General features: G+C 36.9%; 1 protein-coding gene and 1 long non-coding RNA gene across 4 annotated transcripts; one reads left to right on the plus strand and one right to left on the minus strand.

Annotated features, from left to right (window-relative positions):
* Positions 1-1,556: 1,556 nt before the first annotated feature.
* On the minus strand, positions 1,557-9,120 carry LOC127863456 (mucin-2-like). The gene is made up of 2 exons (XM_052402986.1): positions 8,964-9,120; positions 1,557-3,617 (listed from the first exon to the last, which is right to left on the minus strand). Exons 1-2 carry the CDS (start codon positions 9,118-9,120, stop codon positions 1,966-1,968), a joined length of 1,809 nt encoding a protein of 602 aa, XP_052258946.1. The 3' UTR covers positions 1,557-1,965.
* A 388-nt stretch (positions 9,121-9,508) lies between these two features.
* Positions 9,509-15,936, plus strand: LOC127863460 (uncharacterized). Of its 3 annotated transcripts, none has more exons than XR_008041061.1 (7): positions 9,509-10,057; positions 10,230-10,595; positions 11,431-11,786; positions 12,114-12,259; positions 12,708-12,788; positions 12,940-12,973; positions 14,107-15,936. It is a non-coding gene; the product is annotated as an uncharacterized LOC127863460 (long non-coding RNA). The 3 variants fall into 3 exon arrangements; XR_008041060.1 differs by having other exon boundaries at positions 9,511-9,889; positions 12,708-12,761; XR_008041059.1 differs by having other exon boundaries at positions 9,513-10,057; positions 12,708-12,761.
* The last annotated feature ends 1,742 nt before the right edge of the window (positions 15,937-17,678 follow it).

Genomic DNA, 17,678 nt, shown 5'->3' on the forward strand with positions numbered 1-17,678 from the left:
TACGTTGAGATCGAACCGTCATAAAAAGTAACTTACAGTTACATCCTTCAATTCATATCACAGAATTGCGCATTTCTGTCCAAACTTCACCGCTGTCTGCGTTTTTAAGAGCGTTAAGCGGTTTTTGTTACTCTGCGTTCGGGTTAGCTCGTTTTCCTTTTGAACCAATTTATTAAATAGTTTTTGTGTATGAACATACAATTCGTTTCTTCTGTGTTCCTCACTTTCTGTGATAAATATATGCACCTGAGCAAGAGGTTTACTCCGCGGCGATCGCCGGAGTCATTCGTACCGCCAGCAAAAACGGGTAACGCTTTTGAGAAAGCATTTTGCACATGACATCCCCTAACTCACTGTCTACAATATAATGTAGCAAGGGAGAAGTTTTCATGAAAATGTTCACCACGAGAACCTTAACTCATACACTATTTTCAAACATTAACCCATTTATGCCCAGTGGACTCTCCCATCCTTCTAAATTGGATCAATTTATTTCCAAAATTAGGGGTGTCTGGTATATTTATTTCTATATTTAGCATATTACTTACCGAAATTCCTTTAAGCAAACAGCGCAGACCCAGATGAGACGCCGCATCATGCTGCGTCTCATCTGGGTCTACGCTGTTTGCAATGTCCTTTTTTCAGGACGCTAGGCATGAATGGGTTAAAGAAACTGAAACTACTTTTTATATAATCTACCAAATCTGGAAGAATTTTCTTGTGATGGCAGAGAGGAACGACAACTCTGCGTGGAGATTGATCCCCGTATTAATTGTCTACAATATCATGTAGCAAGGGAGAAGTTTTCATGAAAATGTGCACCACGAGATAAGCTACAGACTTTCAGTATTCAACGCGCTGATAAACTCGTGCATAAATCAGTCCATTCGATTGTCAAGTCATTTGCCACACACGTTTTAACACTCTCGTTTCACGTTCACATGACAAGCAGTTGCATCCCTTTGGTGTAAGTGCATGTTCATTTGAGCAAATAAAATATTCAAGAATTGTTGGATAGACGTGTCGATGGAGTCTTGTTTATTTTCTAATACACGGATTTTTAGAAGTAATCGTTAACATGTGTTGGAAATGCTCGTAAAATTCTCTTGCTTATTGCTTTTTTCGTATATAACCTCTGTCGGTGGTGTTTTAGATATATATTTCATATTTGAACAAAAAACATAGCTGAGAGCACTGTTTCATGTTTGGTCCGGATACTTAAGTAGGATGTGTCATATGTTCTCATTATTTCATGCATGCTATTTTGGTTCGAAGACTCCATAAGTCATTTAATTATAAGATTTCAGTGTTTAACATATACGCATTTTACAAAAAATAAATACACTGCCGGAACAATATTTTTAACTTTATTTGATTTGTTTTTCGCCAAATCGCACAGTGCCACCTCAATGTATATATATGAATTACAATGAACGCATGCTTTATAAAACAGGACAGTCTTTAGAGTATACATTTGTGTCACTCCATTGTCAGTTCATACACAATGATGTCCAATGAAATGAACATATGATGAAATGAAAATATCAGCATTAATAAATACTACTTACAATTCTGATCAAATATATCATTAACGCTCCAAACAATAGAGTATATGAGCATTTGCTGAGATCCTGAAACCAATAAATATAAATAAATTATTGAAACATGCAATACATATTAAATGAGGCGTAGTTTACTTTCTATACGCTCTTTGGTCGAAAGAATGCCCGTTTATCGAACGGGGTTCTGGTGCCATGTTTGGTGAGTATGTAAAACACTGCTCGGATATTCAGAAGCTCATTGTTCATGATTTTGTCGAACTTTTGGAGTTTAGTTATGACCCCATAGTTCCATGGATCACCACTTACCAGCGCTGGTTTTCATCTTTGAATTGTGAATAACATCGTGTCTAGTTTCTTGTCTATGACTGCCTTGGTGTCCGGTAAGGTAATGGATTCATATCGATCACATTGGGCTTGAACGGAAGCTGCGGAATGTCCTTGAACGCTTAGTCGCTTGGTCAATTGCCAGCCTCAGCGCTTTTAACCAAAAGTTCCAGTGATTATTAGCGACATTATCGTCCTTGTAGTCTAACCGATCCTTCCATAAATCGTTGTCATCATCGAAATCGTCGTCAGACTCACTGCTGTCGTCGTTTTTGGAGATTGGCGGTAAAACGTCGGGATTTCTGGTAACTGGGGAATTTACTTTCGGTGTTGCTGAAGTTGGCGCAGAGGTGGTCGCTGTCGTCATCGGCAGAATAAAGGCGGTTGTCGTGTCGGTTATGTTGGTTGTGGGAACAACCTTTGTTGTCGCATCAGTCGTTGTAGTTTCTGGGACCGTCTCTGTTCTTGGTTGTTCAGTAAAAGTAGGAATTTCTGTTGTTGGGTTTCCGGTAGAACTAGTTGTTGTTGGATTTTCGGTAGATGCTGTTGTTGTTGGAACTTCTGTTGTTCGCTCTCCGGTATTAGTAGTTGTTGTTGGAGATTCTGTTATTGGTTCGGCAGTAGTAAATACTGTCGGAGCCTCAGTTTTTGGCTTTTCGGTAGTGGTTGCTGTTGTCGAGGCTTCTGTTGTTGTTGGAACGCCTGTTGTTTGTAGTTCGGTAAATGTAGTTGTTGATGTCGGAGCTTCAGTTGTTTGCTGTTCGGTAGTAGTTGTTAACATCGCAGCTTCTGTTGTTGACTGTTCATTAGTAGTTGTTGAAGCTTCAGTTGTTGGCTGTTCGGTAGTAGTATTTAGTGTCGGAGCTGCAGTTACTGGCTGTTCCGTAGTAGTTGGTAATGTCACAGCTTCTGTTGTTGGCTGCTCGGTAGAAGTTGGTAATGTCGCAGCTTCTGATGTTTTTTGTTCGGTAGTAGTTGGTAATGTCGAAGTATCTGTTGTTGGCTGTTCGGTAAAAGTTGTTAATGTTGCATCTTCTGTTGTTGGCTGTTCGGTAGTAGTTGGTAATGTCGCAGCTTCTGTTGTTTTCTGTTCGGTAGTAGTTTGTAATGTCGCAGCTTCTGTTGCTGGCTGCTCGGTAGTAGTTGGTAATGTCGCAGCTTCTGTTGTTTTCTGTTCGGTAGTAGTTGGTAATGTCGAAGTTTCTGTTGTTGGCTGTTCGGTAGAAGTTGTAAATGTTGCATCTTCTGCTGTTGGCTGTTTGGTAGTAGTTGGCAATCGGTCAGTGGTCGGGGATTCGGTTGTTGGCTGATCTGTGATATTAGTTGTAGGAGCTTCAGTTGTGGGCTGTTTGGTAGTTTGCTTTTCTGTTGTGGGCTGTTCGGTAGTTGGTTGGTTATTATTTTCCTGTTCGGTAGTTATTGTAAGCTCTGTGGTTGTGGAGACGGTTATGGATGGATCTTTAGTCGTTGAAGTAGGTGTTTCCGGAGCGGCAGTGTTTGCTTCCGTTGTGGTCGTGACTGTGGTCGTCGGGGTCGCAATTGTTGTTGATGCGACATCGGTGGTAGTGGTTTCGGGATCAGCAGGGACAGTTGGAAGAGGGAATGCAATGTCGCCGAACGCAATTTCCGGTTTCCAAGATTCCGCCTCGTCAGGCATAGGCACGGGGATTCCTCTAGACCACGATGGGGGCCGTATGGTGGCACCCGCCGCCAGAGCGATGCATAATGAGCCTGCAAGGAAATGAAAATACATAAAAACATAAACACGAACAAACAAACGAACATGCGAATGAATAAATTATTAACACAAATAAATCATAAAAATCGGCAACAAAATAATTAATAAAAATGAATATAATATTGATGCAGATAAAATATAATAATATGTTCAAAACATAAAATGAAGCAAAAAGTATCAATATTTGTGTAAGAAAATATTTTTAAACTATTTTCTTTAATGTTATCAACTGTGGAACACTTAGATAGCAACGAAGAAGTGATTGCATGATAAAAACTCGAAGCAATACACTCATTATTTGAATGAAGCAAAAAGAAACAATAAAAACACAACTTACCGAATAATAACGTTCGCAACATAATAATACTTGCGTGGCTTTTTATACAAGAAATGCGATAAATCCGAATGTATAGATATTGCAATTTACTGACCGCTTATATATCCATTTTAAATGTTCGGCTATCCCATGTGACGTCACATATCACGTGACAAAAAACAACGTCCACTTAGTAACGTGTTGGTCACGTCAAATAGTCACTGGTCATAATTAGCGCGTAGCGAGGCGTTACGAACGTTAATGACCGCGACGTATATCGACGTAACGTAATGCTGACGTGAAACCGTCCAGTAGTTATGAACATTCATCATAAAAATATGATGTTTACTTGTTGTTTACAAGTGTTTGGGGTTTTTTGTTTACAACAGCAGAACTATTTATTGAACAAAATACTAGTTTGAGATATTTTTATAGAATTTTAGGTGTGTTCATGAGTAACTTATTTACATGAAGTGACGTGTAATTTTTCACCACATTCCGGCTGTATGATGGCTAGCTTATGTCCGTTCGATGGTAAAACGATTTTTTGGGAGTGCGAAAATGATTTCAAATGTAAACTATGATTAATTCCATGTGAGTATTCTATGAAGACGAATACTGGTCTCACGATTACACAATTGTTTGCTGAGTCTTAGTTTTAATAATGATAAACATATATTATAGGTATAATGAGCGATATCCGCAAATTGAACACGCGTATTCGCGGGCCATATGATAAACAAAAATTACAATCATTGTACGCTTTTGAACGTTTTATGCGATAGATATTTCATAATTTTTTTTGAAAATTGTGATTTCCTCATTATTATTTCTTAGAATATGCATGCACCGACAATATAACTGCAATGAAAGAGTTAATCATTTTAAATAAGATACAGTCATTAAGCCAAATACCATATACCATCGGCCTTTTGAATGCACACAATTGAAACATGACAGTCTTGATGGATAGATTATATTTCAATTAATACTCTTGACGTGATATATTGGCGAGCTTATTAGCTCATTTACATTTTGTCCCGAATACTATGAAAGGGGCACATATGGTGCATGTATTTACATTTATATTACTACACACATACGGATCTGGGTGTGTTTTTTTAAACACGAGACACGTATTTACAACTACAGACAAATGGCCAATTAAAATAACTACATATATGAACTATTGCAATAAACACATAGGAGACAACAGCGTGTGTCACAGTGAATGTATGTCAGTAGACCTGTGTGTTTACCCATGATAATAATTATTCGCGCAACTATCCAGATAATTTATATTTCTGACGCGTGTGATATATTTTCGTATGATACGATTATAGGGTACAAACGCGAGTTGCTGCAACAGGTTTGACTGGTACAATGAAGGACACTTCCATTAGTGAATAGTTAGTGATGACAGGTTTGTTAGCTGAATTGCATAATAAATGGCTTATACAACAATTTGAAAAATTGCTTAGTACAGTCAGTGTTACTAGTTCCACGCTTGTAAATTATTGTTTTGAAGTTTGTTTACAGGTCACTCGGAGACTGATGGCGTTGCCCTATTTGTCCAAGTAATGTTAGATTGAGCAACATTAGGTCAAATTTAACCCTGCTTCCTCAGCAATCACTTAGTAACTAAGTATGTGCTTTTCGCCAATACGAACCGGGGTCGATTCCCACTTCACATGTTGCTTGTGATTATTGTTGTTGGTCACCATAACGGACTGGCGGGTTTTATCCGGTAATACGTCCATCCCCCACAACTACAGCGTAGGGCCAAAATAAATAATATATTTTAGAAAAACAACAACAACACAAAACAACAGTATCCCCATTATGTTGAGCGTACCGCAATTCCTGGGCACCTCTAATGCTTTCCAAATGTATCACATCGTTATCATTTTTTTAATTTAGTCAAATAAGGATCGCAACTTTGATAACTTTAGTAGCAAACTGTTTGGGTAAAATATATTTTGAAAGAAAAAACAACATATTATTTTCATATGAGTTTTTTTATAAACAAAACATTTTTTAAGTAAAATTTCAAAAGGAATAACACCTTATTCACAATATTACATTAAAATAAAAATAACTTAAACCACAAATGCTTATGAAAACATCAAATGTAACAAATAGTTTAGCTGATCCATAGCATTAGGTATTTTCCGTCTCTGGGATAATTAAATTAAATATAATATTATGGCAATACAACTGATCAGATATTCATCGGATTTCTGCACCTAACAATCGTAAATTAAATTAAATAGTTTACTTTATAAAATGTATTACGCTCGCATGGTTTATTTGCCTCGAACACGATTTTTTGTTAAATATATCGACTCAGCTGTTTTAGCGAGTGCTGTTAATGAGTAAGTACCGCCCATAATTATTTCATGAAAATCAATGGTTGGTGAGTGTCTGTGTTTATATGTACGTTTACGGTTTCCATGTAAGAATAAGGCAAATTAACTAAATTCAGGTAATGTCGATTTATTTGATGTTGTAAGAAAACATTTGTTTTGTACACTAGCAATCTGATTGGGCTACTTGGTGATGTTACTTTTACTTATTCTCTCTTATTGTCTTATTGTAAATTTCGTTCCTAAACACATTTAGATACACGACACAAAGCGATACATGTTATGTTATGTTATTTCAACAGGATATTCATGTATAGATAGCACAACTGCTGAACACCAAGTATTCGGGTCAGTTAAATCTAGCAGATGCACGGTGTGAGATATTTGCAAATAACACATGGAAAACCAAAAACAAGAAATAAGCTGCATGGGGTATTTTAAGTCTTAAGCCCCAGTCCGTTATAGCTTCTCGTTTAATACGGATCATATCCGGCACGATCCGGCATGTGAACCTTAAACCCGCCATGTAGCTCCGTTTCGATCCGTGTAGGTCATGGGACGTCCGGGAATGTCATTATGGCTCCGGGAGGCCAACACGTCGGGTTTGGAAAAGTTCAAAACTGCCGTGTTGATCCTCCGTGACGATCCAGGACGATGGCAGCATCCGTGATGATCTGGGATGCTCCCTTTTTTATTCTTAATTTCAAGCTTTTCTTGTCATGGATAAAGATTACAACGTAGATTAAAACTCAATAGCAACCGTCATCAGTAAGTTCCGGCAAAACACAAGTCACGTGTCACCTAACCATATATCACTTAGTTTATCCAATATCTGTATATCAGACAGTAAAATGGAAATTGAACGGATAAAAATAACAACTGTTATAAAACATAACAAAAATGAGTAATATAAATTGATACTTACACTTCATGCTGGTCTGCCCTTCCCTCTCGCTATATGAGACGTCAGGAACACAACACTGTATGAGGAAGTTTAACCAATCGGCCATGACTTTTATGGCCGAGCGTCTCTTCTTGTTTAACTATCCTGACACTCTCTAGCCAGGTCTTCAAAAGGCCCGGACTCAAGATTAAGCTTTACTGCGTTTGAATTGTAGAGGTCTGTATTATTTGCCGTGTTTTGTATTTCATCTTGCTCTTTGTGTACAACACACGGGGCTTCTTGTGCCAATCGGCCATGTCGACACTCTGTTCATCTGAAAGGACGAATGGAGTCTTCCTTATTTAACATCTCTTCCTTTTTAGCGTTAGTTTCCGTGTTTATGCTGATGCATGAAGATCTACTTGTGACGCTCATGGCGATCTCGATCTGGGCGTCATGCGTGTTTTTTCTAGTTTCTGCTGTTCTGGATCGGTAGCGGATGGTTTTCATAACGATCGTTTGGGAACTGGAAGGCCCATTTTTACAGTACGATTCATTTTGACTGAAATTTTGCCGTTTTAATATGTACACAAATACGAGGTTACAACTTCGGGATCGGATTGCAGAATAATGGAATCACCGTGTGTGATTGAGTCTCTGTGGGGTGCATTTCGAAGTTTATGATGAACTTCCGTGCTTGTGGCTGCATTTTGTGAGGACCTCGAGTGTGGAGAGATTATTTTACTTCACTCACAAAATTGTGGACGAACAGTTTTAGTTTGTACAGAAACATATTAATATTAGTGTGGTCTTTTGCTGTTGTGGATCGGGGGATGGGAGGGGAGCCAGAGTATCCCGAGGAAACCCCATCTGTCCGGTTTGGTGACCACAACTCACATGCTGCCGCAAACGAGCATTGAAACAGTGTCACCTACGTGAGAAGCCACCCGAACGGCCTAATTGATGGAATCACCAAAAATCAACCTGCTTTTTATAGAATTTATTGTCGGTACGGAGCTCATCGTGTTTGATCCGTATCGCTGCTTTGTTTATCCGTGTCGTTGTCGTGTAGGTCCAGGATGGTAGGACCGTGTAGGTGACGTGTTGGTCCGTGTTTTTCCGGAGCTATGCGTATCTCTGCCGTGTTGGTCCAATGCAGTCCGTGTGGGCGCCATGTTGATTGCGTGTTGCTGTCATGACTGCCGGTGTTGGAACGGGTCGGTCCTTGTGGATGGCGTGTTGTCACCGGCGTCTTTAAGAGACCGTCAACGCTCAAAAATTCTAAAAAGTCCAAGTATCGTCCCTTATCTTAATCCGGGGGCTTCGAGACGATCCGGTACTGCGAGTCTGTCTGTTCTTATATGAGAATGCGGCTTTATTACATGTTCTTGGTGTGTATGTGTTAATTCAAAGTTTATTTACGGGTTATCTCCGTATCGTCACGACTGCCTCGTGTTCTCAGCTGCCCTTGTGACATTTCTTGGGAAAACAGTTTTGGACCAGCGTAGGTCTAATTTACCCCGGCTGCCCGGGTATTCGCCAAATAATGGCCGATGAGACCTTAATGTGAACTCGCAGACTATTTGAAGACCACTCATCTCTGAGTGCCCCGCCCTCGAGAGGACAAGGTCACTTTGCCAAGGGAGTGCTGAAAGTCTTCAAAGACATATCCTTCTCATTCCTAGCACGCTACGCCGCCTCTAAGGCCGCTTTAGAAGTTACCAGTAGTCGATCCGACCACAAAACGGTTTCCTCAGCAACCGAGCCTACTGACTTCCGCCGTCCTTATACACTCCCATAATCTGCATAAGGCCAACCCATCGATGTCTTGATCGGCATCGCTGCTCAAGGTCCATCCCGCCCATCATGTACGCTGCTACATCCGCTTCCCCGCCGCATCCGTTTATCTTCCGACGATGTAGTGACACCATTATCCATCCACTTAGCATTCCGCTGGTCAGCAAAGTCAGTGGGAGAAGACGTCCGGCTAAAATGATGAAGGTACTCGATGGATTCACGGAGCCACCCGCAGAAGTTCCTCTTTCGACCCTCTTCAGACGATATAGTGAGGCGAATATATACCTACGGACCATGCGAATGCGCATGGTGGTATTGAGCTACGCTGGCCGCATATGACAAGAGAACGTTTTACGCATGATGCGACTCATATTAATGATGAATATCATGAGATATATCACCAATAGATAATCGCATTATACCACCCTCATAACACACAGGACATCTCACCAACTGTCAAATTTTACAAAACTAACAAACTGACAACACAAACTGATTACATATAGTTCAACTTAACAATCGAAATGTGTAACTTCAAACGGTTGTAAATATTAACATCATCATTTATAATTTATGTTTAAATGCATACGAAGTCATATTTTTATAAAAAGTAATATTATTGCATTTTCTTAGAACAGAAGTGCTTATTACATGTAGCAGGCATAAGATACATGTGATTGTTCGATATAACGTCGCTGAATGAATGCTTTTATTTCCTTTCATTGATTTCCAAGTGTAAACTTTGAACCACATGAAATCGAGGCATAATGAATTACTTCATCATGCGGACAAAAAAAAAAGAGAACATTCTATTTGAAACTGCAATTGTATTGTAATATGAATGCATACACCGGGAACTAGTGCCGCGAACGAAAGTCGCACTGACTAAACGGAATTTTTACTGTAATCTTGTAATCTTAATATTTCCACTTAATCACAGTGCAATATTTTACATACTCGTAAAACATTTTTTATAGTATCGTTCTAATTAATATAGAGTTATGAAGCAACTTGAGTTTCACCTGTTGTTACGTCGGATATTAATATGTACATATATTCTCGTAAGGCAAGGTATGATTCAACAAATTAAAATATTCTTACTAAAACTAACTATATATACATGTAAAGTGAGGACTATTATAACTTGTATTTTAATTTTGTAACATTGCTATCGGTGAAACTGTTTCGCTATGTTCATCGTGCGTTAGTTAGCGTTCAATTTTATAAATATTTCTTTCCAAAGGGAAAAGTCAGTGCATTCAGTGTAATCAGACGGGCCTGTCTGTGTTGGGTCAACCGCTGACAATCACGTGTTCAATTATCGCCCCAGTTGAGGACCTGATCAGTGTCCGAATATACAAAGATCAAACAAATTTGTTGTTTGTACCAATCGATTACGCTGTCCCAAAACCAAACGTAACGTTTTTCGAACCTGACGCTGGTAAACGTTTAAACGTTGTCGTAAAAGATACGTCGGAGACCAGCCGATCCGTTTCCGTCGTGTTTGGTAACCTTGAATGCCAGGACAACGGGACGTATGAGTGGGTATTGCGTGTATCGTCAAGGAAAGTGCTGGACGTGACACAGCAACAACACGTTATTGTAAAAGGTAGAATTGTAATCATTAGAATATATCCCGTCCAATTAGAAAAATAGAATATAAGGCGAAATTTGAATAATATAAGATATTTTATTCCAAAATAGTTCTCTTAAATAAGAAAAAATAACGCATCTTCACCCACTTTTGTCTTTGATCATCGTAGAAAGGGAGCACATAATCTGATAAACAACTTATGTGAATTTGAAGATTTAATAAATCTTTATAACACGCTTAAAAGGGGCTTTTTCACAGATTTTTGCATGTTTTGAAGTTTGTCATTAAATGCTTTATATTAATAAATGTTAACATTAGATATAGAAAGCTCCAGTAAAAAATCAAAAATAAAATTATAAAAAGGAAAAAAAGGTAACCCTCAGTAAGGCTCGAACCACTGACCCCTGGATTCCTGGAGTAAAAAGTCTACTACTTAGACCACTCGGGCATCCTTCCAGATACAATCCCAGGTGTATTTTATACTATATATAAGTAATCCTCGTAGTTTCACAAACTATAACGACAACAACAGAACTCTCCAAATTATTAATTCGTTTCGCGTTGCAACGCTTTATAATTTTCGGGTTTTTAAATCGTCAAATTATGCATATAATAGATATTTTAGAGCACGGTGAATGTTCAGTATTACTCTTTCCTCACAAATGTCATAACTAAAACGAAAATTTGCGAATCTGAAACAACTTTTTTTCAATTTTGTCAATTTACTCAAACGTGAAATGGCCCCTTTAATGAACAGTGACGTTTAGTTTGCAATTTGTTTTCAGATGTTCGTTTGGAGAATACTAGATGAGGTTCAATAGATAAATTAAATTTGGTTTGTCCATTTCAGTATACCCACAATTCAACTCGTTCGACATATTTCCAATAACAATAATGCCGGACTCGAATCTCTATCAAGGTGATGTCGTGACATTATATGCATGGGGGACGTTGGCAACAACCCAGTCGGGACACTTGGTTGGTATTTCTATATTCAAGGTGACGGGACCTCTGTCCAAAACTTTACCAGCCTAGCGACCCCTGGTAGTGTTCATTCCAACAAGACATGTTCGATGACGGCAGTGTCCATGCTGACATTTAAGATAACGGAACAGATGCGAGAATTCGTCGTGAGATGCACCGTAACCCAAGGCGCCCCGTTCACCATGACTGGATTGGGATATAAAGAAACACCGGTTTTGAAAGGTTTGGGCTTATTCCAAGAGTTGAAATTATACATGTACAAAGTTTCATGTATAATTATTTGTTTGGTTCAAGATTGTTACTATTTTAAAGCCAGTGTCATAACTCATTTCAATCAGTTTCCTCACACAACATCAATGCAAACAATCTATACATATTCAAGTACTATATAGTTAAATAACACAAAAATTGAATCCCTAATCAAGTGTAAAACTGTGTTTTAAAATATGATTAAATTATTAAAATATGTTTACTTAATTCTATTTGTTTTTGTAAAAATTACTAAGACTACACTAATAACAAAACACGACATACGCATATATATTCTAGTGAAAGAAAGGCGCGCAATGGAAAAGTGGAGTCCAGCACTTCAACGGGGCTGACAATAGTTATTACGCTGCTTGTTATCGGTGTACTTGTTATTGTAACCATACAATTCCTCAGGAGACATTACAACTTCCAGTTTTCACGGAAAGGTAATGGATGGTCTAGTTACTGTAAGCCATTCCCCATATGAAATTACCCAAAGTTTTGGACACAAGGGTTTTCCGCCATCTTATGTTCATGCTCAGAGTTGTTTTATTTACGATTTTTTAATGTGTCTATATTTGAAAATAGTACTCACACACGGTGTAAAAACAGTCAAAGCATAGTCGTTATCAAAACCCAATAATTTTAAAAAGGAATAAGAAATTATTGATAAATATGAAAAATGCATTGCATAAAAAAAATAACGTAAGTCTCATGACTTCAGATATTGCAATGTGTTTGATACTCTTTATAATATATATTGCATTTCATTTTAAGAAGAATTTGACATTTGCCGAATAATGATATGGTTAGTTTAGTGTTATATAAGTCTTAAAATAAATATAACATACCATGATATTATGGTACTGTTATCACTGTTGATATTCATTTCAGATGCAGGGAACCATGCGGAGGTTGCGAATGTCAGCGTTACTTCCGTAGCAGACGGTGGCTATTTGACAAATATTTAATCTAGTAACTAACAATAAAAGCTGTATAAATCGTGACAATTCCATTCGGAAATCTTGCTAAGTTTTTCCAGTTAAATGCATGCAAACCTAAAAACTGCTTTTCGATAACGAAATGAGAGGCATAATTGATATTAAATTTTCGCTGCATTTTACAGGCGAAGCAGAAGTTGCATCATCTACATATTATAGGTAAACATTTAAACATTGAATATTAATAACAATTATTGTACCTCGTAGCACAAAATCACAAACTATTGCAAACTATTACATTCTACTTATTGTTTGCATTGCTCTGTTCGCACAAACATACTTACAAACCATGATGAAAATAAAACAAAGGTTTTTCTGCAATAATACAATAATTGGTTAGGGGGGGACACATGCCAACCACGCGCCAAAAACAATTCAGACGAATACCCTCAGTGTGTAACTCGCTTTAAAAACTTCACGACATAAAGTTTATATGAGCTGTATTATCACACACGCGAGCGAACAACAATTTATTCCATACACAGTACAGGCCGGTACGGAATCCGGGTAGACCATCTATATTCTCGCCCTTATTTCATCAAGGGCGATACACGATACACGATATTTTGCGCGACAGTCGCGGCGACGCACGGTATTTTGCGCGACAGTCGCGGCGATGCACGATATATTTAACACAAACTATAGCCCTTGTGTGACAGTCGCCCTTTTATATGCGATATCTCGCCCTTTGAACACGACCGTCGCCCTCAATGAACGCGACCGTCGCCCTTTTATATGCGATATCTCGCCCTTTGAACTCGACCGTCGCCCTTTGAACACGACCGTCGCTCTTTATGAACGCGACCGTCGCTCTTTTATATGGTCGCGCAAAATATCGTGTATCGTGTGTCGCCCTTGATGAAAGAAGGGCGAGATTATAGATGGCACTATCTGGATTACGTAGGCCGGGGCTTAGTTGACAACACACGATTTAAAGTATGGTATCTTGTACCACTTACAAAGAGCAATATACATGTATATTGGAAAATGTGATTTATTACCGAGCAATAATTGATCACATGTTTATTTGTAACGAGTATTTATTTATTCGTTAAATGGGCCACCGCCTATATCACGTTTGTCCCTCGAACTGATTGATGTTCTTTTTCAAATATTGTACTATTATGAAGAGCAATTCTGTTTTCGCAAGACAATTTTCAAATAGTTATTAAATTTGTTTCTCTATTTTTCCGCTGTTAACAATGTATGGGTCGCTTATGTACGATTTCTTATATGTATATTGTTCGTTACCTTCAGGCTTCAAATGGTAAAGTATTATCGTGTACTTTTAGTGAGCCGACGGTGGTCCCTTTGCAGACATCGAGTGCACATTCTGTTAGTCATCAATCGATGTCTGAATACACGTGGCAAGAAAGTCTGTAAAGAAAAACGTTTTATAAACTATGCAAAACGTCAATATGTGTTACCCTCAGCTGCATTCTCAATCTCTGTTGTACCTGTAGCATGATAAATTACTTCCTTGTTAATTTTCTTTGATTTACTGCAACATATATGAATGCAGTCAATACGAATTTACCTTAATTGGAATTAATAACCAAAGTATACAAAAGCGACAAAAAAGAAGGAACTGGAATTTTGAAATTAACTGTTCTAATGTTCTCTGTTTAATCCCATTTAATTGTTTTAAAATATTTATTACACACAAACTCCGCTCTTTCTGCGCATGCGCTTTAAATGATACAGTTACAAATCAATTTTCCGAGGGCTGATTTATTCTGATAATGTACTGCCATATCCATCTGCATCGATTAAGTTACTATTCATACGCATCTGTAATGCGGTACAACTTTACAATCATGTCACGGATATAAATATTCATCAACAACAGCTACAGCTGCAACCATCCATATGGAGTGTCAAACGTTGCACAACTAAAACTTTCCATATGTATGCTGTTAATGTGTATATACATGTTCTATATTTCCATGTCTGTGTATAAAAAAGATAAATATATATTTGATAAAGTAGTGCTGTTATGTTACGTATGTTCATATTTATATTGTACTAAATGTTATGTTGTATCTTTACTTTTACTTATGGATATTTAAACAAAATTATTTACATACAGTAGTAAAATAGCAACGTTATGTAATAAAAACGTTTTTATTGTGTTTCAAACTTTCATATTTGTGTGCTATATTTACATATTAATAAGGTAAAATTATTGTTCTATAATTTGCATCCTGTGGTATATTTAAAACGATGTCAAGTTAATGTTGTCGCTTTGTTATGGTGATCCGTTAATTTCACTCTTTTTTTCTCATTTTCGACTTCTAGATAACGAGGAAACTCGATATTTTGTTATAACTGATGTACAACGATGTATTTAACCGATTATGTATGTTTATACTTATATTAAAAATAATGTGTTGTACGTTTGTATTTCATAATGTTAACAAAGTTTATCTTTTGTAATTTTTTAGTTCGGTAAGTAAATCAGATGAAATAAAAAAGTTATTAATAGGAAAAACACAAAGAAATGCAACACATTCATTTTCAATACGTAATTTACTTTATTAGCAAAACATAAACATATTTGAGTATTAAGGTACTGACTATATTTAAACCCGTGCAATAAAACTAACATGTTTTGCAGAACTAGAACAGGCATCACACAAATATTGATAACAACTCGTGCATAGGGTCATTATTCAAAGTTTGTTCCAAATAACATATAACATAATGGTACGTTTTTTTTCTTAAATCAATAACAAATGAACAATTCTTACTATAATGAAATATATCCAACGACATAAGTCGAATGAGAAAGAACAATCGCGAAAGTGTAAAAGCACGGGTGAAACTGTTTTGCTAAAATGCGATCATGTGAACCCTTTCTTAAAGCGGGTATATACGATTTTGTCAACTATTTATGAATTTATATAAACTGTGTAAAAAGCTTTATATATATATATTTCAATATAAATTAAAATAAAAGTTAAGAAGAACATGTGTCGAAAAATGCGAAATAAGCCAGATTTTTAATTCTGAAATTGAAAACGGCTGTACAGCCGAATTCGCCAGCATGTATACCATAAATGTACGATGCGCATCTAAACTTACGTAGTTTAACGGTTTATAATACAAAGACGGATGCTTCGTTTATTGTAGGAAAATATGTACGTCACTATCGGCTCGGGGCGCTAATTTGTCTTTGCTGCATTTTATGAAATTCGGCTTTAATGTATAATTTTTCTTGCCTATTTTGTGTTATTGTAACATATTTTATCAATATATTACAATTAAAAACATATAAAAAATCGTATATACCCGCTTTAACGTCAAGCATGTGGCGGTTTTTGTACTTCGAATTACGACAAAAATATGCGATTCTTCAAACAAATATATTTTGTAAGTGGACGATTTAATTGTGTAATGACATTCAATTAAAGGCGATTTTTTAAATATTTTTAATAAGATGTATAATAGATCATTAGGCTTTATCAATAAACTCAGATACGTGATAACAATTGATTTAGAGTGTCTGTATATCTGCATACTGAGACAAAAACTTATCACTTTTGACATATATATAACATGGAGCAAAATGAATTGTACTGTGTGTGCAAACATTTCCATTCATGGTTGAGTGCAAAATTAGTCTAACCATGAATCCCAATACATCAAGCTAATATAGTGTTGCTCTATGGTAGAGAGTGTGCAGTTATTTACATGTCATATCACAATATTGCACTGGGAGCCTCGTTACCATGGTAACCTCTAGCAGAGGACGACGGACACGATAAATGCATGGAATACAATCTTCTATGTCAAAGGACAGTCTTACTGTATTATGTAAGACATTTATTTCCTCTTAAAATGGGTCATATGCTTGGACTTTGTAATACAAACAGATTTAAAAAGATTTTACTTTTAATTGAGTTAGTTGCCAAACAAAATTGCAGTTATTCTAATATTCCTCGTGTCTGCAAACATACTTCGTAAGTATTTATACGATGTAGTTTTTCATAATACTATACATTATCATTACAAATTAAATCTAGTGCAAGTCATGTAGTTAACAAATCATGAGATGCAGGCAAGCAATTTAATAAGTCTGACCTCCAAAACAATAAGACTGCCCCTTTATTTAAACATAAAATAACAAAACTATTCACAAATATTTGATAAGTAAGTTACATTCATATTCACATGAATATATACAAAAGGGATAATGTCAAAAATAAAAATAAACATAATAATACTGTCACAATATAAATAATTATCACAATGAATACTACTGATATAATACAATTAATCAAATTATAATATTGACTATAACAAAACAACTATTGTTATACAAGAAAACGCACTGCACTTGCACCGGCCTGGCTGACAAATGTCTAATGGTGTCTTGTTCTGAGAAAACTGGGCTTTATTCATGTGCGTAAAGTGTCGTCCCAGATTAGCCTGTGCAGTCCGCACAGGCTAATCAGGGACGACACTTTCAGCCTAAACTTGATTTTCGGTAAGGAGGGACTTCCTTGAAACTAAAAATACCATTAAAGCGGAAAGTGTCGTTCCTTATTAGCCTGTGCGGACTGCACAGGCTAATCTGGGACGACACTCTACGCACATGAATTAAGCCCAGTTTTCTCAGAACAAGACACAATGAAAAAGAAATCGTCTAGGGACATTGATGAAACTAAGCAAAGTGAATCGTCTAGGGACATTGATGAAACTAAGCAAAGGGAATCGTCTAGGGACATTGATGAAACTAAGCAAAGGGAATCCCACAATAGTAATGAGGTTCATGTGACTTGTGAAGGCATTTTTTATTTTCAAAAACTTTTTTGTAGAAATATTTTGTCAACTCTTTCAATACTCAAATAATTAAAAAAAA

Source organism: Dreissena polymorpha, unplaced genomic scaffold (assembly GCF_020536995.1).
Source record: "Dreissena polymorpha isolate Duluth1 unplaced genomic scaffold, UMN_Dpol_1.0 chrUn009, whole genome shotgun sequence".
Taxonomy (NCBI): Eukaryota; Metazoa; Mollusca; class Bivalvia; order Myida; family Dreissenidae; genus Dreissena; species Dreissena polymorpha.

Excerpts from the sequence above, each read along its gene's own strand:
- LOC127863456 (XM_052402986.1), bottom strand. The coding sequence starts at position 9,120 with ATGGTGTCACTACATCGTCGGAAGATAAACGGATGCGGCGGGGAAGCG. Across the intron at positions 3,618-8,963 it reads AGTGTATAAGGACGGCGGAA|GCTCATTATGCATCGCTCTG; the intron begins GTCAGTAGGCTC and ends ATTTCCTTGCAG.